Below are 21,998 nucleotides of genomic sequence, written 5' to 3' on the forward strand. Positions count from 1 at the left end.
TCTAGGGTACATGTACACAACATGCAAGTTTGTTACACATGTATACTTGTGCCATGTTGGTGTGCTGCACCCATTAACTCGTCATTTACATTAGGTATATCTCCTAATGCTATCCCTCCCCACTCCCGCCACCCCACAATAGGCCCTGGTGTGTGATGTTCCCCATCCTGTGTCCAAGTGTTCTCATTGTTCAGTTCCCACCTATGAGTGAGAACATGTGGTGTTTGCTTTTCTGTCCTCGCGATAGTTTGCTCAGCATGATGGTTTCCAGCTTCATCCATGTCCCTACAAAGGACATGAACTCATCCTTTTTTATAGCTGCATAGTATTCCATGGTGTATATGTGCCACATTTTCTTCATCCAGTCTATCATTGTTGGACATTTGGGTTGGTTCCAAGTCTTTGCTATTGTGAATAGTGCCACAATAAACATACGTGTGCATGTGTCTTTATAGCAGCATGATTTATAATCCTTTGGGTATATACCCAGTAATGGGATGACTGGGTCAAATGATATTTCTAGTTCTAGATCCTTGAGGAATCGCCACATTATCTTCCACAGTGGTTGAACTAGTTTACAGTCCCACCAACAGTTTAAAAGTGTTCCTATTTCTCCACATCCTCTCCAGCACCTGTTGTTTCCTGACTTTTTAATGATTGCCATTCTAACTGGTGTGAGATGGTATCTCATTGTGGTTTTGATTTGCATTTCCCTGATGGCCAGTGATGATGAGCATTTTTTCATATGTCTGTTGGCTGCATAAATGTCTTCTTTTGAGAAGTGTCTATTCATATCCTTTGCCCACTTTTTGATGGAGTTGTTTGATTTTTTCTTGTAAATTTGTTTAAGTTCTTCACAGATTCTGGATATTAGCCCTTTGTCAGATGGGTAGATTGCAAAAATTTTCTCCCATTCTGTAGGTTGCCTGTTCATTCTGATGGTAGTTTCTTTTGCTGTGCAGAAGCTCTTTAGTTTAATTAGATCACATTTGTCAATTTAGGCTTTTGTTGTCATTGCTTTTGGTGTTTTAGACATGAAGTCCTTGCCCATGCCTATGTCCTGAATGGTATTGCCTACGTTTTCTTCTAGGATTTTTATGGTTTTAGGACTAACATTTAAGTCTTTAATCCATCTTGAATTAATTTTTGTATAAGGTGTAAGGAAGGGATCCAGTTTCAGCTTTCTAATATGGCTGGCCAGTTTTCCCAGCACCATTTATTAAATAGGGAATCCTTTCCCCATTGCTTGTTTTTGTCAGGTTTGTCAAAAATCAGATGGTTATAGATGTGTGGTATTATTTCTGAGGGCTCTGTTCTGTTCCATTGGTCTATATTTCTGTTTTGGTACCAGTACCATGCTGTTTTGGTTACTGTAGGCTTGTAGTATAGTTTGAAGTCAGGTAGCGTGATGCCTCCAGGTTTGCTCTTTTTGCTTAGGATTGTCTTGGCAATGTGGGCTCTTTTTTGTTTCCATATGAACTTTCAAGTAGTTTTTTCCAATTCTGTGAAGAAAGTCATTGGCAGCTTGATGGGGATGGCATTGAATCTATAAATTACCTTGGGCAGTATGGCCATTTTCATGCTATTGATTCTTCCTATCCATGAGCATAGAATGTTCTTCCATTTGTTTGTGCCCTCTTTTATTTTGTTGAGCAGTGGTTTGTAGTTCTCCTTGAAGAGGTCCTTCACATCCCTTGCAATTTGGATTCCTAGGTATTTTATTCTCTTTGAAGCAATTGTGAATGGGAGTTCACTCATGATTTGGCTCTCTGTTTGTCTGTTATTGGTGTATAGGAATGCTTGTGATTTTTGCACACTGATTTTGTATCCTGAGACTTTGCTGATGTTGCTTATCAGCTTAAGGAGATTTTGGGCTGAGACAATGGGGTTTTCTAAATATACAATCATGTCATCTGCAAATAGGGAAAATTTGACTTCCTCTTTTCCTAATTGAATTCCCTTTCTTTCTCTTGCCTGATTGCCCTGGCCAGAACTTCCAACACTATGTTGAATAGGAGTGGTGAGAGAGGGCATCTCTGTTTTGTGCCAGTTTTCAAAGGGAATGCTTCCAGTTTTTGCCCATTCAGTATGATATTGACTGTGAGTCTGTCATAAATAGCTCTTATTATTTTGAGATATGTCCCATCAATACCTAATTTATTGAGAGTTGTTTTAGTAAGAAGGGCTGTTGAATTTTGTCGAAGGCCTTTTCTGCATCTATTGAGATAATCATGTGGTTTTTATCTTTGGTTCTGTTAATATGTTGGATTACGTTTATGGATTTGTGTATGTTGAACCAGCCTTGCATCCTGGGGATGAAGCCCATTGGTCATGGTGGATAAGCTTTTTGATGTGCTCCTGGATTCGGTTTGCCAGTATTTTATTTAGGATTTTCATGTCAATGTTCATCAGGGATCAGGGATATTGGTGTAAAATTCTCTTTTTTTTGTTGTGTCTCTGCCAGACTTTGGTATCAGGATGATGCTGGCCTCATAAAATGAATCAGGGAGGATTCCCTCTTTTTCTATTGATTGGAATAGTTTCAGAAGGAATGGTACCAGCTCCTCCTTGTACCTCTGGTAGAATTTGGCTGTGAATCCATCTGGTCCTGGACTTTTTTTGGTTGGTAGGCTCTTAATTATTGCCTCAATTTCAGAACCTGTTATTGGTCTATTCAAGGATTCAACTTCTTCCTGGTTTAGTCTTGAGAGGGTATAAGTGTCCAGGAATTTATCCATTTCTTCTAGATTTTCTAGTTTATTTGCATAGAAGTGTTTACAGTATACTCTGATGGTAGTTTGTATTTCTGTGGGATCAGTGGTGATATCCCCTTTATCATTTTTTATTGCATCTATTTGATTCTTCTCTCTTCTTCTTCTTTATTAGTCTTGCTAGCGGTCTATCAATTTTGTTGATCTTTTCAAAAAACCAGCTCCTGGATTCATTGATTTTTTGAAGGGTTTTTTGTGTCTCTATCTCCTTCAGTTCTGCTCTGATCTTACTTATTTCTTGCCTTCTGCTAGCTTTTGAATGTGTTTGCTTTTGCTTCTTTAGTTCTTTTAATTGTGATGTTAGGGTGTCAATTTTAGATCTTTCCTGCTTTCTCTTGTGGGCCTTTAGTGCTACAAATTTCCCTCTACACACTGCTTTAAATGTGTCCCAGAGATTCTGGTATGTTGTATCTTTGTTCTCATTGGTTTCAAAGAACATCTTTATTTCTGCCTTCATTTCATTATGTACCCAGTAGTCATTCAGGAGCAGCTTGTTCAGTTTCCATGTAGTTGGGCGGTTTGGGTGGGTTTCTTAATCCTGAGTTCTAGTTTGATTGCACTGTGGTCTGAGCGACTGTTTGTTATAATTTCTGTTCTTTTACATTTGCTGAGGAGTGCTTTACTTCTAACTATGTGGTCAATTTTGGAATAAGTGTGATGTGGTGCTGAGAAGAATGTATGTTCTGTTGATTTGGGGTGGAGAGTTCTGTAGATGTCTATTAGGTCCACTTGCTGCAGAGCTGAGTTCAATTCCTGGATATCGTTGTTAACCTTCTGTCTCATTGATCTGTCTAATGTTGACAGTGGGGTGTTAAAGTCTCCCATTATTATTGTGTGGGAGTCTCTTTGTAGGTCTTTAAGGACTTGCTTAATGAATTTGGGTGCTCCTGTATTGGGTGCATATATATTCAGGATAGTTAGCTCTTCTTGTTGAATTGATCCCTTTACCATCATGTAATGGCCTTCTTTGTCTCTTCTGATCTTTGTTGGTTTAAAGTCTGTTTTATCAGAGACTAGGATTGCAACCCCTGCTTTTTTTTGTTTTCCATTTGCTTGGTAGATCTTCCTCCATCCCTTTATTTTGAGCCTATGTGTGTCTCTGCACCTGAGATGGGTCTCCTGAATACAGCACACTGATGGGTCTTGACTCTGTATCCAATTTGCCAGTCTGTGTCTTTTAATTGGAGCATTTAGCCCATTTACATTTAAGGTTAATATTGTTATGTGTGAATTTGATCCTGTCATTATGATGTTAGCTGGTTATTTTGCCCGTTAGTTGATGCAGTTTCTTCCTAGCATCGATGGTCTTTACAATTTGGCATGTTTTTCAATGGCTGGTACCAGTTGTTCCTTTCCATGTTTAGTGCTTCCTTCAGGAGCTCTTGTAGGGCAGGCCTGGTGGTGACAAAATCTCTCAGCATTTGCTTGTCTGTAAAGGATTTTATTTCTCCTCCACTTATGAAGCTTAGTTTGGCTGGATATGAAATTCTGAGTTGAAAGTTCTTTTCTTTAAGAATGTTGAATATCGGCCCCCACTCTCTTCTGACTTGTAGAGTTTCTGCCAAGAGATCCGCTGTTAGTCTGATGGGTTACCCTTTGTAGGTAACCTGACCTTTCTCTCTGGCTGCCCTTAACATTTTTTCTTTCATTTCAACCTTGGTGAATCTGATAATTATGTGTCTTGGAGTTGCTCTTCTCAAGGAGTATCTTTGTGGCGTTCTCTGTATTTCCTGAATTTGAATGTTGGCCTGCATTGCTAGGTTGGGGAAGTTCTCCTGGATAATATCCTGAAGAGTGTTTTCCAACTTGGTTCCATTCTCCCCGTCACTTTCAGGTACACTAATCAGACGTAGATTTGGTCTTTTCACATAGTCCCATATTTCTTGGAGGCTTTGTTCGTTTCTTTTTACTCTTTTTTCTCTAAACTTCTCTTTTCGCTTCATTTCATTCATTTGATCTTCAATCACTGATACCCTTTCTTCCACTTGATCAAATCGGCTACTGAAGCTTGTATATGCGTCACATCGTTCTCGTGCCATGGTTTTCAGCTCCATCAGGTCTTTTAAGGACTTCTCTATGCTGTTTATTCTAGTTAGCCATTTGTCTAATTTTTTTTTTCAAGGTTTTTAGTTTCTTTGCAATGGGTTTGAACATCCTCCTTTAGCTCAGAGAAGTTTATTACCGATCGTCTGAAGCCTTCTTCTCTCAACTTGTCAAAGTCATTCTCCATCCAGCTTTGTTCCATTGCTGGCGAGGAACCGCGTTCCTTTGGAGGAGAAGAGGCGCTCTGATTTTTAGGATTTTCAGCTTTTCTGCTCTGGTTTCTTCCCATCTTTGTGGTTTTATCTACCTTTGGTCTTTGATCATGGTGACGTACAGATGGGGTTTTGGTGTGGATGTCCTTTCTGTTTGTTAGTTTTCCTTCTAACAGTCAGGACCCTCAGCTGCAGGTCTGTTGGAGTTTGCTGGAGGTCCACTCCGGACCCTGTTAACCTAGGTATCACCAGTGGAGGCTGCAGAACAGCAAATATTGCAGAACGGCAAATGCTGCTGTCTGATTGTTCCTCTGGAAGCTTCGTCTCAGAGGGGTACCTGGCCATATGAGGTGTCAGTCAGCCCCTACTGGGAGGTGCCTCCCAGTTAGGCTACTTGGGGGTCAGGGACCCACTTGAGGAGGCAGTCTGTCCCTTCTCAGATCTCAAACTCTGTGCTGGGAGAACCACTACTCTCTTCAAAGCTGTCAGACAGCGACGATTAAGTATGCAGAAGCTTCTGCTTCCTTTTGTTCAGCTATGCCCTGCCCCCAGAGGTGGAGTCTACAGAGGCAGGCAGGCCTCCTTGAGCTGTGGTGGGCTACACCCAGTTCGAGCTTCCTGGCCACTTTGTTTACCTACTCAAGCCTCAGCAATGGCAGGCGCCCCTCCCCCAGCCTCGCTGCTGCCTTGCAGTTCGATCTCAAGACTGCTGTGCTAGCAATGAGCAAGGCTCCGTGGGTGTGGGACCCTCCAAGCCAGGCATGGGATATAATCTCCTGGTGTACTGTTTGCTAAGACCGTTGGAAAAGCGCAGTATTAGGGTGGGAGTGACCTGATTTTCCAGGTGCCGTCTGTCACCGCTTCCTTTGGCTAGGAAAGGGAATTCCCGGAACCCTTGTGCTTCCTGGGTGAGGTGATGCCTCGCCCTGCTTTGGCTCATGTTCCGTTGGCTGCATCCACTGTCCTGCACCCACTGTCCGACAAGCCCCAGTGAGATGAACCCAGTACCTCAGTTGGAAATGCAGAAATCACCCGTCTTCTGCATCGCTCACGCTGGGAGCTGTAGACTGGAGCTGTTCCTATTTGGCCACCTTGGAACCACACCTTTTTGTCTTTTCTTCATGCTAGAAACATTTATTCTCTTCCAGCTATTTTTTTTTGAGACGGTCACCCAGGCTGAAGTGCAATGGCATGATCTTGACTCACTGCAACCTCTGCTTCCTGGGTTCAAGCTATTCTCCTGCCTCAGCTCCCGAATAGCTAGGACTACAGGTGTGTGCCACCAGACCCGGCTAATTTTATATTTTTGGTAGAGATAGGGTTTCACCATGTTGGCCAGGCTGGTCTTGAACTCCTGACCTCAGGTGATCCACCCACCTTGGGCTCCCAAAGTGCTGGGATTATAGGCATGAGCCATCTTGTTCGGCCTCTTCTAGCTATTTTGAAATGTTCAGTAGATTGTGAACTAGTCACCCTACTGATCTATATTGAACATGAGGTCTTATCCCTTCTATCTAACCCATTAATCAATCTCTCTTCACCCCCCACCCCTTCCTGGCCCCTGGTAATTACCAGTCTATTGTCTATTTTCATAAAATCCACTGTTTTAGCTCCCACATATGGATGAGAACATGCAGTATTTGTCTTTCTGTGCTTGACTTATTTAACTTAAGGACCTCCATTTCCTCCATGTTGCTGCAAATGATAAGATTTCATTCTCTTTTATGGCTGAATAATATTCCATTGTGTATATATACCACATTTTCTTTATCCATTCATCCATCTGGAACAGGCAAGGATGCCCACTTTTGCCACTTTAATTTTACATAATACTGGAAGTCCTGGCCAGAGATATTAGGCAAGAGAAAGAAATAAAGGGCAGCTAAGTTGGAAAGGAAGAAGTCAAATTAGCCTTGTTCAAAGACAATATTTTTTTTTTTTTTTTTTTTTGAGACAGGGTCTTACTCTGTCACCCAGGCTGCAGTGCAGTGGTGCAAAAGTGATCTTGGCTCACTGCAACCTCTGTGTCCTGGGTTCAAGTGATTCTCCCACCTCAGCCTCCTGAGTAGCTGGGACTACAGGGATGCACCACAATTCCCAGCTAATTTTTTGTATTTTTAGTAGAGATAGGGTTTCACCATGTTGGCCAGACTGGTCTCGAACGCCTGGCCTCAAGTGATCTGCCCACCCTGGCCCCCCAAATTTCTGGGATTACAGGCGTAAGACCCTGTGCCCAGCCAACAATATGATCTTACACTTAGAAAAACCTAAAGACTCCACCAACAAACTGTTAGAACTGACACATTTAGTAAAATTGCAGGATACAAAATAAACACACAAAAATCAGTAGCATTTAAATATGCCAACAGTGAACAATCTGAAAAAGAAATCAAGAAAGCAATCCCATTTCCAATAGCTGCAAAGAATATAAGATACCTAGAAATCAATTAAATCAGAGATGTGAAAAATCTATACAGGAAAACTATAAAATATTCTTAAAAGAAATTAAAAAGGACATTAAAAAATGGGAAGATATTCCATGCTGATGGGTCCAAATAATTAATATTGTTAAAATGACAATTCTACCCAAAGCAATTTATAGATTCAATGGAATCCCAATCAAAATACCTATGACATTCTTCACAGAAATAGAGCACAAAATCCTGAAATTTTTCTCTCTCTTTTTTTTTTTGAGACAGGTTCTCGCTCTGTCACCCAGTCTGGAGTGCAGTGGCACAATTACAGCTTACTGCAGCCTCAAACTCCCGGGTTCAAATGATCCTCCAGCTGCAGCCCCCTGAGTAGCTGGGACTACAGGTGCATGACCACAACACTGGATTAATTTTTGTATTTTTTGTAGAGACAGGTTTTAGCCATATTGCCCAAGTTGGTCTTGAACTCCTGGGCTCAAGCAATCCTCCAGTCTAGGTTTCCCAAAATGCTGGGATTACAAGTGTGAGCCACTTGTGCCTGGCCCCTAAAATTTTTATAGAACCCCAAAAGATCCAGAATAGCCAAAGCAATCCTGAGGAAAATGAACAAAGCTGAGGCCAGGTGTGGTGGCTCACACCTGTAATCCCAGCACTTTGGGAGGCAGAGGTGGGCAGATCACCTGAGGTCAAGAGTTCAAGACCAGCTTGGCCAACATGGCAAAACCCTATCTCTACTAAAAATACAAACATTAGCTGGGTGTGGTGGTGGGCACCTGTAATCCCAGCTAATCAGGAGGCTGAGACAGGAGAATTGCTTGAGCCTGGGAGGCAGAGGTTGCAGTGAGCTGAGATCGTGCCATTGCACTCCAGCCTGGGCAACAGAGCAAAACTCCGTCTCCAAAAAAAAAAAAAAAAAAAAGAACAAAGTTGGAGGCATCATACTACCTGACTTCAAAACATATTACAAAGCTACAGCAACCAAATTGGCATGGTACTGGCATAAAAACAGACATATTGACTGATGGAAGAGAATAGAGAACCCAAATATAAATCCATGCATTTACAATCAACTCATTTTTGACAAAGGTGCCAAGTACATACGATGGGGAAAGGACAGTCTCTTCAATAAATGGTGCTGGGAAAACTGGAAAACTGTAAGCAGAAGAATGAAACTAGATAGATTCTTATTTACTATATACAAAAATCAAATCAAAATGGACTAAAGACTTAAATCTATGACCTGAAACTATGAAATTACTAGAAGAAAACATTGGGGGAAATGCTCCAGGACATTGGAGCATTTTTATTTGTCTATTTTGTCATTTGTCAAAAGATTTCAAAAGCACAAGCAACCAAAGCAAAAATAGAAAATGGGATTATATCATGCTAACAAGCACCTGTACAGCAAAGAAACAATCAACAAAGTGAAGAGACAACCCACAGAATGGAAGAATATATTTGCAAACTACCCATTTGACAAGGGATTAATAATGGGAATATATTAAGGAGCTCAAACAACTCAATAGAAAAAAAAAAAAAGAAAATCAGATTAAAAAATGGGCAAGGTTGGGGCAGTGGCTCACTCCTGTAATACCAGCACTTTGGGAGGATGAGGAGTTTCAGACCAACCTGGGCTGAGGTGGGAGGCTCACCTGAACCCAGTCAGATTAAGCTGCAGTGAGCCATGATCTCATCACTGTACTCCAGACTGGGCAACAAGACCCTGTCTCAAAAAAAAAAAAAAAAAAGGCAAAAGATCTGAATAGATATTTCTCAAAAGAAGGCATACAAATGGCCAACAGCTATATGAAAAAATGCTCAATATCACTAATCATGAGAGAAATGCAAATCAAAACCACAGTGAGATATCATCTCACCTCACCTAACATGGCGTATATCAAAAAGACAGGGAATAATGAATGGATGCTGGTGAGGATGTGGAAAAAGGAGAACCTTCATACACTGTTGGTGGGAATGTAAATTAGTATGACCACTATGGAAAACAGTGCGGAGTTTCCTCAAAGAAGTAAAAATAGAACTACCATATCATCCACCAATGCCACTACTGGGTATTTATCCAAAAGAAAGGACATCAATATGTCAAAGAGATAACTGCACTCCCATGTCTACTGCAGCTCTATTCATAGCGGCCATAACATGGAATCAACATTTCCGGTTTTTTTTTTTTTAGACAGAGTCTCGCTCTGTCACCAGGCTGGTGTACAGTGGTGTGATCTCGGCTCACTGCAACCTCTGCCTCCCGAGTTCAAGCGATTCTCCTGCCTCAGCCTCCTGAGTAGCTGAGACTACAGGCATGCGCCACCACGCCCAGCTAATTTTTGTTATTTTTAGTAGAGACAGGTTTTCTCGATCTCTTGACCTTGTGATCTGCCCACTTCGGCCACCCAAAGTGCTGGGATTATAGGTGTGAGCCACCGCGCCGGCTGCTGAGTTTTTTTGATGGTAGCATAGGCCAATTTTTAAAAAGCCATTTATGAAGGTTGGCAAGGCTTTACTTAAATTAGACTCAAATATAAAGGCCTTCAAGAAAATTGCCTTCAATCCTTACTGAAACTATATTTATCCTAAAACTTCAGCACCATTTTGATGTGACTTTATCTTCTTTGCTCAAAGTTTATAAATTTGTTCAAAGTTCCTAGGAAGTGAAATGCATAATAGCATAGTAATAGCAGCATAGCAAGTGGAAAAGTTTAAAATTATGTTTTCATATTTTGTTTGAAATGCCACCCATGTGTGTATCTCCCAGAAAAAGCAATAATATGACTACTCAAAGACCCAATTATAGGGTGAATACAAATTTCATTAACTTTGGTCCCACTACACTGGAAGAACTGGGAATTCTACCAAATGGAACAAGTGGACTGGCATCAGGAGAGGCTAAGAACTCTCAGAAGCAATGACACGAGGAGGAGGAAAAGTGACTAAAGCTCTGGCTCTAGGAGCTACAGCACGCAGTTGGCTACCTTGCTCTTCCAGAAGGACTCGCACAGCTGAGTTTTCCTTTACTTTTTTTCTGGCTGCTGCTTCTTCTTCCTTAGACCACTGCATGTGATCCCTATTAAAAAAAATAGAAAGATTGTAAAATATGCTTTATCATTGAAGAAGGCAGAAAAAAGGTGACAAGGAACCACATCTTTCATTCTAGATTAGCTGAAGACATATGATACAGACTAATTCCACATGGAATGAATACATTTTGTGTCAGATGTTCCTACTGATGGCGCTGGTATAACCCTGGAACTCCTACGATTCTTCTGTTTAAATCTGGTTGTGCTGCAAGCCCCAGCTACCTCTGGGAAATGGCTGCTAAAGTAATGTCCTCAAAACACCCTGGTGTATGACTATTTGGGTGCTGGTATGGTTTGCCGGTTTTTACTCTAAGGCTAAATTTATTTGCCTTTTTGTTAATTTATGAACAGAACATTCTTCAGTAGTTTTTAAATGCTCCTCTTACCACACTTGTATTCTAACACTTTGCTGTCAAAGAGATGAAAGTTTTAAAATGTTTTGTACTTAGCCTGCAATTTTTAAAGTAACTTTAGATTTATTTTTCTTATTAGCTATTTTAATTTCTGTAAAAGGGTTCATTTGCATTTAAGTGATAGAGTACTTGATACAGCATGTGAAAAGGTCACCTTTCTAAGTTCTGGTACTTTCTATAAGTATTTTTAGTTTCAGAATCTACTCTCCCTATATGAGAAGATACTATTTTCTGCTGCACAAAAATGTCTTTCTTGGAATAGAAGCGACAACTGTATACAAGAAAGGTAATTTTTTTTAAGTTTCATTTTCACAAAGTTTGCATTTTTTTTTGCAATAGGTTAGACTATAAGCAAAGCAATTTCCTGGAATAAACCAGGAATAATTTTTTATCGCTAAACAATAAAAAAATTACACACCCCATATTCAAGTTGCATTTAGCCTAGAAGAAAAACCCCTAACACTATTATCATATGATATATGTAGTCACCTGACTGATGAGAAGGGATAAATTATACAATTTTCTTGGAAGTGCATCATGCTGTGACCGACAAACATTGAGTAATTAGGATGATCATAATTATAATTATAGTAACTGCCATCCTTTATTTATTACATATCAGGTATTATAATAAGCACATTACATACATATGTCTTATTTAATCCTTTCAAAAATCCTTTGATAGGGTTATAATCATGTCCACTTTGCATAGTGGCTAACAGAAATTTAATAACTTATTCAAGGTCATATAGCCAGGAAGTGGCAGAACCAGAATTCACCTAGGTTTGTGTCACTTCAAAGTCCATCTTCTCAACTATTAGTCTATTATTTTCTACCATGGCAGTGGGGGACACAGAGAGATTTAAGATGTAACGTTTGTCCATCTTGGGTTTATATTCTCCTAGTGCAGGCAGGTAAACAATAAGTAAATGATAATACAGTGAAACATGCATGGCTAGCACCTGATGAAGGGGAGTGCAGCCAATTAATGCAGCTGGGGCAAATAGGAAGGCTTAAGAGAAGGTAGGTTTGGGCTCAGGTTAGGAGGAAAAGTGGTGGTGCAAATTCATGTCACTCAGAAGCTGACAATACAGACAGTGCATACAGGGAACAGTTAAAAAACTCCATTTTGACTGGTTCTCTTGGACAACTGCAGATGAAGTTGGGAGCTGGGTAATGGTCAGATTTCAGAGGATCTTAAATGTGGGGCTGAACAGTTAAGTAGTATGCAAGACACAGTGAAGCGGGGAAGGACTGGAGGAAAAGCGACCAATTAGACTGTTGGAATGGTCTAGGAGTAATGAGTCCCACGACTAAAGTGGTAGCTATGGAGAACAGGAAGGAAAGGGGGAGAGCGAGACACTGAAAACACTGAAATTAAGACCTAGAGATTAACTAGATATTGGAGTAGAAGTGTAAGAGTCATGAATGATTCTAAGGTCTTAAAACTGAGTATCTAGGAAAGTGGGGGTAACAATGACAGAATATGGAGTTACATTGGGTGGAATGATGATAAGCATGGTACTATTTTAAGTATTGCTTATACAATCAGATATGAGAGGGTATATTCATTCCAGTGACCTGGCTATAAATACACCATTGAAGGTACGAAACTGTTTTCCTTAAAAAAATAAAAATAAATAAATAAATAAATAAATAAATCAAAATTGGTATGCTGCAGTCTCCAGGAAAACTGAATGAGAATGTTTTCAGAGTTTCACAGATAAAAGTTTAACCACCAGTATTTAAATAAAACCGAATCATGTACAAGCCAAATAATCATTAAACAGCTTTGTCTCTTGCTTTAACAAATGAGGTTAGAATAGTTTTTGTTTTGACTTATTTTGACTTACTTTAACATATGTGAGCAATCACATATAAATTGGGGCTGGCAACTATACTTTAAATTCTGTATATATTAAATATACTATATTGAATACAATTACATGACAGTTGTGAAATTAAAGGCAACAAGTTATTTATTGAAAAAACAGTATTTCTAGGGCTAGGGATGAGTTTTTCATCTACAAATTTCTACCACATATAGGAAAGAAAATAGAACAATCTATTTCCCTGGGAAGAATCAAGCTGTGAGACAGTAAGAGTATATGTGGTCTTCCGCTTTAAGCATTTAAGCTTTTAGTTTAACTTGCTATTTCTTATTTAATAGATTTAGTTATTTCTTAACTGTAACTTCCTTACACTGTTCTTTATGTTACTTCATTTTCTTAACTGCTAAGTGAGGGGAATAGTATATCCTAAGTTCCTGCAGAACAGATTTTTTTTTTTTTTTTTTTTTACACCACAGTTACAGAATCCCCACAGAAACCTATAAAATGTTCCTACTGTATTTATGGGGACTTCCTCCAGCCCTGCTGCTTTATGGCAGTTCTTTATTTTGGAAGAACTGGATTCACGTATCCCAAAACCCAACAGCTGACAATAAGAATCATACAACTTTTTATTAGTAATAAATACAACTATAGAATTTAAGCATAGAAACAAATAATAAACAAACTGGAAATAATCAAGTATTTAACAGCAATAAAAACCAAAGGAAAAAAGTGGTTTATAGAGTTTGGCCAATAAATTGTACTTCTGGGAACTTACTGAAACGAAGTAACTCGAAAGAACTAAGAAATTCTGTACAGGGAAATATTTGTATGAAGATATTCACTGGAACACTAAATATAATATTAATAGCAAAAAATTAGAAACAACTTCAGTGATAGAGGAATGAAAAAATTATAGTAAATCAAAGGAATATTATGCAGACATTAGGATAATAAATATGACTATTATATGACAATATGGAAAAGTATTTATAAAATAACATGAGGTTAAAAAAGTACATCCCCAAATTTTACAAATATATATATATCTTTTTTTTTTTTTTTTGAGATGGAGTCTCGCTGTGTTCCCCAGGCTGGAGTGCAGTGGCACAATCTTGGCTCACTGCAACCTCCACCTCCCATGTTCAAGCAATTCTCCTGCCTCAGCCTCCCGAGTAGCTGGGATTATAGGCGTGTGCCACCATACCTGGCTAATTTTTTTATTTTTAGTAGAGATGGGGTTTCACCATGTTGGCCAGGCTGGTCTTCAACTCCTGACCTCAGGTGCCCGCCTCAGCCTCCCAAAGTGCTAGGATTACAAGCGTGAGCCACTGCGCGCCCGGCCAAATTATATATGTATTATAAGTACAACTGTTTAAAATTATGTACACACAGGGTGAAGATTCTAAGTGGTGAACTAAAACCAATTATGTTTGAATAGGAGTAAGAACAAACTATCTTAAATTTCCTTAATATCGTAAAGAGCTTCAACTAGAGATAATTTTTTAAAAACTATATGTAAAACCTGTACTCTATGTTTAAGACATACAACAATTGTCTTTAAAACTTTACCCTCCTTGAGGAAAAAGCCATCAACCCTTATAATAAGAAGGAAGTTATGTTTTCTTAAAAAAGGAAAGACATAAAAAAGAAACTTGGGCAGAAAGTACAAAATATACTTTTCACGAAAATTTGAATTTGAGAAAAAAAACCTCAAAAATAGATTTTTGAGTAAAACAAATTTTTACATGCCCTATAATTTGTTTGTATACATAGTTTATATATATTTCTTATTCCTTCCATATCTATAGTACAATTGAATAATGTTTCCTTGATTTAGCTTTTAGTTGATGGCAACAGTAATCTAAATAATTGTGTATTTGGTTTGATTTGGAAAAGTTAAAACACACACACACCCCAATTATTTAAGTTGGATACTAAAGTTTTTGATAATCTTACCTAGAGAAACTTCTGCTGAATGTAGTGTTGCTTCCTGTTACAACTTTTAATAATCAGATATAAACCAAAGTACCCAACATAAACTATTTTCCTATCTTTGTCATTTACTATGTATGTGATGGCCTCACTATAGAACACAATTTTGTTCTATAAGTCAATGATATTTGACAAATTTGACAAATGTATTAGATGACTAGGGAATTAAAAAGAAAATATTTATTCTTAGGTTAAAGGAAAAAATAGTTTATTACTTTCAGCCTAAAACTATTTCAATAATTCTTAATTCTATAACAAAGTGTGGGGAAGAGAGTTTCTGGGATGCCAGATGAGTTGGTCTCCCCTGTGTGAGACACCCACGGGGAGCCATGGGCGGCATCTGAGGAGAAAAGTCTCCTTATTGCCTTCCTGTCTTTATGCCCCAAGAGCATAACAGCTCCACGGCATTCCACAGGTTGCTCGGGGAAATAATACTCCTTTGAAGCAGTGGAGTATAATCAAACATCTTGGCTTCTCCTGAAACCCACTCCCACCCATTTTAGTCCCAATAAGTTAAAGATCTTAAGCAGTATAGAGACTACTTTGCTCCAGGAAATTCACAGAAACCGTCACTGCTATACATCTTATTGAATGACTCATGAGTTCCCCTTCACTGATTAATCCTTTTCCTCATCCCTTCCTACCCCTCCCATTTGCAAGAACGAAGAGCTTGTAAACCAATAAATTGGGTGGAGGCCGAGAGCTCAGGGCCGTGAGCAAGCCTCTGATGCTCTGGTCCCCTGGTCCCACCTTTTAAACTCTTATTCAGTTTCTTTCTAATTCCTTTGTCTCCGCTGGAATCTGGGTACCCGCCAGGTGGTATGGGGCTGGTTTCTCCAACACAAAGGCATATTTATTACACAGTTACACAAACAAACACACACACATTTTTCTATATACTACAAAATCTTCAACATAATTATGACTTAAAACTCTGGTATAGGACTTATGATTTTGGCCATGACAGAGTACCTGGCAATGGACTTACCCTCCTGCCACAAATAATTATAAACTGGATAAAATATATAAAGCAACTGCTTTTAAACACTGGACTACACTTCAGACAGTGCAAGACTGATCCTTAAGAGAAGAAAAACACAAAAGGTGAGTCCCCACATCCACCTGTTCTGTCTGGGGACACATTCTAGACTGTGCTGCAGAGAGGCTGTCTCACTGAGTGGCAGTTTCATGAGTTGAGAAGGCAGAGATCAGAGTTCAGAGTTGCAGAGGTGGTGAGGGTTTGTGCAACAGGATACTAAAGGGGAGATGGACAGACAAGAGGGCCCCTGAAGTCTACAAGAGTTCTCCTAAGGTTTTCAGCTAGTGCTAGCTGCTCATCTACAGGCAGAGTCGCCACAGGATCTAGTAGAAGAGAGAGGATTCTAGGAATGAGGATGGAGAAAAGAGAACTGACAAGATAGGTAGTATAGTACTTGGTGACACTGGAGTTCTGGCTAAGCCACAGTGGAAAGATCTATCTGAGCACCTTGAGTATTTAGTTAAGACCCTAGAAATCCCATGCCATAGGAACAAGAACCACACTAGACTCAGGATATTATCAAAATAGTCCCACCCAAACAACACCTAAAATCAAACCTGATCCAAGAAGGAGCTGGCAGAAATTTAACCACTTGCCAGAAAAAACTCGACATCTTTAAAGGAAGGCAACATAATCCAGACTGCATAGAAGATATTATCCATAATGTCCACCATATAATCAAAAACTATTAAGACATGCAAATCAAGAGAAAAGTCAGTCAATAAATATAGACTTTGAGAAAACCAAATATTGGAATTAGTACACAAGGACTTTAAAACAGTATTGAAAAATATGTTAAAAGATTTAAAGAAAAAGATGGACAGAATGAATGCACAGATGGAAGAAATCTCAGAAAAAAATGAAAACTTTTTTTTAAAAAAGGAAATTCTAGAACAAACCCATACACACTATCTGAAATAAAGAGTTGAGTAGGCTCAGGTGGGCATGGTAGCTCACACCTGTAATCCCAGCACTTTGGGAGGCTGAGGTAGAAGAATCACTTGAGTATGGGAAGTTGAGGTGGCAGTGAGCCATAATCACACCACTCCAGCCTGGGTGACAGAGTGAGACCCTGTCTCAAAAAAAAAAAAAAAAAATTGGGAGGCTTAACAGCTGACAGACACTGGAGAGAATGGGTCAGTAAACTTAATGACAGATGTAGAAATTATTCAGATTGAAGACCAGAGACACAAAGATTGAAAAAAAGTGTGAGTCTCAGTAACCTGTGGGATAATACCAATTGGTCTAAAAAACACATAAATTGAAAGCCCAGAAGTAGAAAAGAGAGACAAAATGAGTTAAAAATAATAATAAGAAATACTAAAATTTTTCCAAATTTGAAGATAAAAAGAAGAAAGAAGAAAAAGAAATACTCAATAGATCCAGGCAGGAAACACAGCAAACCCCAGGCAATATAAATACAGAGAAAACTGATAAAAATCAAAGATAAAGATAAATTTGAAAAGTAGCTACCATATACAGTGGGAAAAGAAATGCAAACTACAGCTGATTTCTCATCAGAAACAATGATAATGAAGGCCAGAAGATAAAGCAAGGAGATCTTATGTCGGCACAGGGGGATGGGAGGGATGTGTCAACCTTGAATTTCACATGCAGTAAAAAGATCTTTCAAATTTGTAAAATAAAGACATTTTCAGATAAACAAAATTTGAGAGAATGTGTTACCAGCAGAATTTGCACTACGAGAAATGCTAAAGATCTTCAGGTTAAAGGAAAAGGGGACTACACGGAGTCTCAGATCTACAGGGTGAAAAAAAGAGACCAGAAGTGGTAAATATGTGGGTAATTATAAAATAATCTTTTTAAAAACTTTAAATTTCTTTTAAAAAACTCAACTAACTATATATAGCAAAAGTAAAAACAATGATTATAGCATTTATATATAGAGGTAAACTGTATGACAACAATATCACAAATGTTGGAGGGATGACAAGTAGAAACATATTGTTGTAAGGTTCTTAATTTATGCTAGGTGGCACAACATTAATTCTAAGCAGACTATACTAAGTTGACAAAGCACACTGTAATGTCTAGAGCTGTGGTTCTCAAACTGTTGTCCACCCTTTGAGGTGGACCACTAAATCGAAACTATTCTCATAACAATACTGTGTTTTGCTCTTTCACTGTGTTGACATTTGCAGTGATGGTATAAAAACAATGAGGGGTAAAACTACAACTGCCTTGGAATGAAAGAAGGCAGTGGCACCAAAATGTGTTAACTGTCATATTCTCTGCCACCATCCAGTGAGCGGCAAAGAATATAACAATTTTTACAAAAATTAAACAATTAAAAAATTTTCAATTTTGCTGATTGAGGAAGCAGTAAAAACTATTAATTTTATGAAATATTGACCCTTGGGTACAAATCTTTTTAATAGTCTATGTGACAAGATGGAAAGCATGCACTTCTGTACTGAAGTACAATGGATGGCTTGACTGAGGAAAAGTACTCATATGAACTGTGAGCTGAACTAGCTGCTTTTTTCATGGAATGCTATTTTTACTTGAAAGAGCAACTACCGATAAAGCTATAGTTATTTAGACTTGGGCATGTGGCATACAGTTTCTCAAAAGTAAACAAAATGAACCTATCACATTAAGAAAAACAAATTACGGTATGTGTTTGCAAAAATAAATTTTGTGCTTCCAAGCAAAAATTAGACTTCTGGAAAGCTTGTGTCCACCACCATGAGTTTGACAGCTTCCCAATACAGATTTTCCTGATGAGACTGGTGGTGATATTAACAAATGTGATTTTTAAATATTTTATAATAAAATGTGTCAACATTTAGAAGATCTACATCAAACAGGGAACCAATATTTTCCAAATTATCCATGCATGATATTATAAATCATGCATAGGTAAAGGATCTATCCAAAGTGCAAGGTATACCAGTGTATCATAATATGGCAGAATATAGAGCCAGGCCCTGTGGAGCAGTCTTGTAGTCCCAGCTACTCGGGAGGCTGAGGCAGGAAAATGGCTTGAGCCCAGGAGTTCACAGCCAGCTTGCGTAATATAGTGAGACCCGGTCTTAAAAATATATATATATATGGCAGAATATAAAAAGTTCCGTGATATGGTTTCATATGCCATATTGCAACTAAGAAACTACCACTATTGAGATTTAGTGTAATATCAAAAAAAAACCCACAATTATCTGATAAAGGCTATTAAAAACTCTCCGGCCAGGCGCGGTGGCTCACGCCTGTGATCCCAGCACTTTGGGAGGCCAAGGTGGGCGGATCACAAGGTCAGGAGATTGAGACCATTCTGGCTAACACGGTGAAACCCCGTCTCCACTAAAAAATACAAAAAATTAGCCAGGCATGGTGGCAGTCGCCTGTAGTCCCAGCTACTCAGGAGGCTGAGGCAAGAGAATGGCATGAACCCGGCAGGCGGGGCTTTCAGTGAGCCAAGATCGTGCCACTGTACTCCAGCCTGGGCAACAGAGCGAGACTCTGTCTCAAAACAACAACAACAACAACAACAAAACTCCTCTCCTTTATAAACACATATCTGTGAGAGACCAAATTATCTTCATATAATGCAAGAGGATATGAGAATCCAATTTCTTCCATTATGGCAGACATTATAAAGAGACTTGCAAACATTTAGAGCAATGCCACTCTTTGCATTACACTTTTGGAAATATACATTTACATTAAAATATGTCATTTATGTTAATATGTAATGGATTCATTATTGTTTTGGAATTAATAAATGTTTTCATGTCTGAGTTTTAATTTCTAATACAGAAAATATCAATAGACATAATCCATATCCATAAGAAGTCTTTGCGGTTCTTAGTAATTTAAGAGTGTAAAGGGGTCCTGAGACCAAAATGTTTGAAACTATTGCCTTGAAATAATTCCTAAAACAGAATGCAAAGATGTATGGCTAAATGCCAGTAGAGGAAGTAAAAATTGGATACAAAAAATTATTCAATTAGGCTGGTCACGGTGGCTCACACCTGTAATCCCAGCATTTTGGGAGGCCAAGGCGGGCGGATCATGAGGTCAGGAGTTCAAGACCAGTCTGACCAACATGGTGAAACCCCGTCTCTACTAAAAATACAAAAATTAGCTGGGCATGGTGGTGCGTGCCTATAATCCCAGCTACTCGGAAGGCTGAGGTAGGAGAATCGCTTGAACCTGGGAGGCAGAGGTTGCAGTGAGCCGAGATCATGCCATTGCACTCCAGCCCGGGCAACACAGAGAGACTCCATCTCAAAAAAAAAAAAAATTTTTCAATTTATCCAAAAGAAGGCAGGAAAAAAGGAACAGAGGAAAAAAGGGCAGAAGAGATAAATTAAAAAATAAACAGACAACCAAACAAAATTATATTAATATACAATGCTACCTGGACTAGGTGTTAAGTTTCTTTTCTTTCTATTTTCTTTGGTGTTAATAGGTCCAAAAATTACTTTATTCTTTCCATTTGTATTTTTTTAACTGTTAAATATTTTCCTGTATGCTCACATGTACTTCCTCCTGGATCAACTTTCTATCTATGTACATTGTTCATTTATCAATTATTAGCATATAATGCTTTTCTGACAATATAAAAAATGTTCTACAGGTTAGCCCTGATGTATGGCAGTGGAAAATCATTTAAATTTTTTCTCTCTCCTTTGGTTTTTGTATTAGTAATAGTTCTCAAAACAGCATACGGGCTGGGCACGGTGGCTCATGCCTGTAATCCCACCACTTTGGGAGGCCGAGGTGGGCGGATCATGAGGTCAGGAGATCGAGACCATCCTGGCTAACGCAGTGAAACCCCATCTCTACTAAAAATACAAAAAATTAGCCGGGTGTGGTGGTGGGCACCTGTAGTCCCAGCTACCCGGGAGGCTGAGGCAGGAGAATGGCGTGAACCTGGGAGGCGGAGCTTGCAGTGAGCCGAGATCAGGCCACTGCACTCCAGCCTGGGCGACAGAGTGAGACTCCGTCTCAAAAATAAATAAATAAATAAATAAATAAATAAATAACCAACATACAAATTAAGATTAAGTACTTTGAAGACTTTGGTTTCCCTTGGGAGGAAGTAATTAAGGTGGACAGGACCTAAGGGCTTCTGGGGTCTGCAATGTTCTGCTCCTGACTAGAGTGCTGGGCATGTGGACGTATTACACTTTGTAAATAAATCAAGTTGAGTACTTAAAAAAAGAAAAAGATTAAGTACTCTGAAATTATAATTATTCTATTTCATCAAATCCAATATGCTATTATTTTCTGTACCAGTAATAAAAAACATTTTCAACTATAATTTTAAGATGCACAAACTGTAAAAAATGTCATGATTTCAGAGATGTTAATAGGTAAATAAAAATGTGAGTCTCAGAAAAGATAAAATATAGCTGTTATAGGCATATCAGCTAATAACTGAAGTAACTTCAATTAAATCTTCCTTTCTACTATTGAGTCTAATTTATATTTGTAACTCCAGGATGCCTACCTCTCTTTTTGGCTATAATGAATATTTCAGTTGGTTACTGTTATTAGTAAATTAGTTTTTGTTTTTGTTTTGTTTTCATTTTCCATTATTAATTTATTTTTTGAGACAGAATCTCACTCCATCACCCAGGCTGGAGTGCTGTGGCACCATCTCGGTTCACTGCAACCTCCGCCTCCCAGGTTCAAGTGATTCTCCTGCCTCAGCCTCCTGAGTAGCTGGGATTACAGGCACGTGCCAACACGCCCAGCCAATTTTTGTATTTTTAGTAGAGATGACGTTTCACCATATTGGCCAGGCTGGTCTTGAACTCCCAACCTCAGGTGATGCGCCTGCCTTGGCCTCCCAAAGCGCTAGGATTACAGGTGTGAGCCACCGTGCCCAGCCTATAACAAGTTTTTTTTAAAAAAACCTTTTTAGCCTTTGGGAAAACCTCTAACAGCCTCAAACTCCTGAGTTCAAGAAATCTTTCGGCCTCAGCCTCCTGAGTAGCTAGGACTATAAGTGCATATCACGGCGCCCAGCTGATTTTAAAAATTTTTAAATTACATTATTGTTGTTGTTGTTGTTATTATTATTATTATTATTATTTTTGTAGAGATGGGTCTTGCTTTGTTGCCCAGGCTGGTCTCCAACTCCTGCATCAAGCGATCTTCCTGCCTGGCCTCCCATACTGCTGGGATTACAGGCATGAGT

General features: G+C 38.9%; 1 protein-coding gene across 10 annotated transcripts in view; it reads right to left on the minus strand.

Annotated features, from left to right (window-relative positions):
- Nucleotides 1-21,998, minus strand: part of METTL8 (methyltransferase 8, tRNA N3-cytidine) — a 126,383-nt gene that overhangs the window by 38,770 nt on the left and 65,615 nt on the right. For all 10 annotated transcript variants that reach the window (XR_010109473.1, XR_008624540.2, XM_034954485.3 and 7 more), the window contains one exon: nt 10,443-10,534. Coding sequence is in view for 8 of the 10 variants with exons in the window: in XM_034954485.3 (XP_034810376.2) it covers nt 10,443-10,534 (92 nt within the window). In the remaining 2 variants the exon portion in view is untranslated. The remainder of the gene's footprint in view (nt 1-10,442; nt 10,535-21,998) is intronic.

Source organism: Pan paniscus, chromosome 13 (assembly GCF_029289425.2).
Source record: "Pan paniscus chromosome 13, NHGRI_mPanPan1-v2.0_pri, whole genome shotgun sequence".
Classification (NCBI taxonomy): domain Eukaryota; kingdom Metazoa; phylum Chordata; class Mammalia; order Primates; family Hominidae; genus Pan; species Pan paniscus.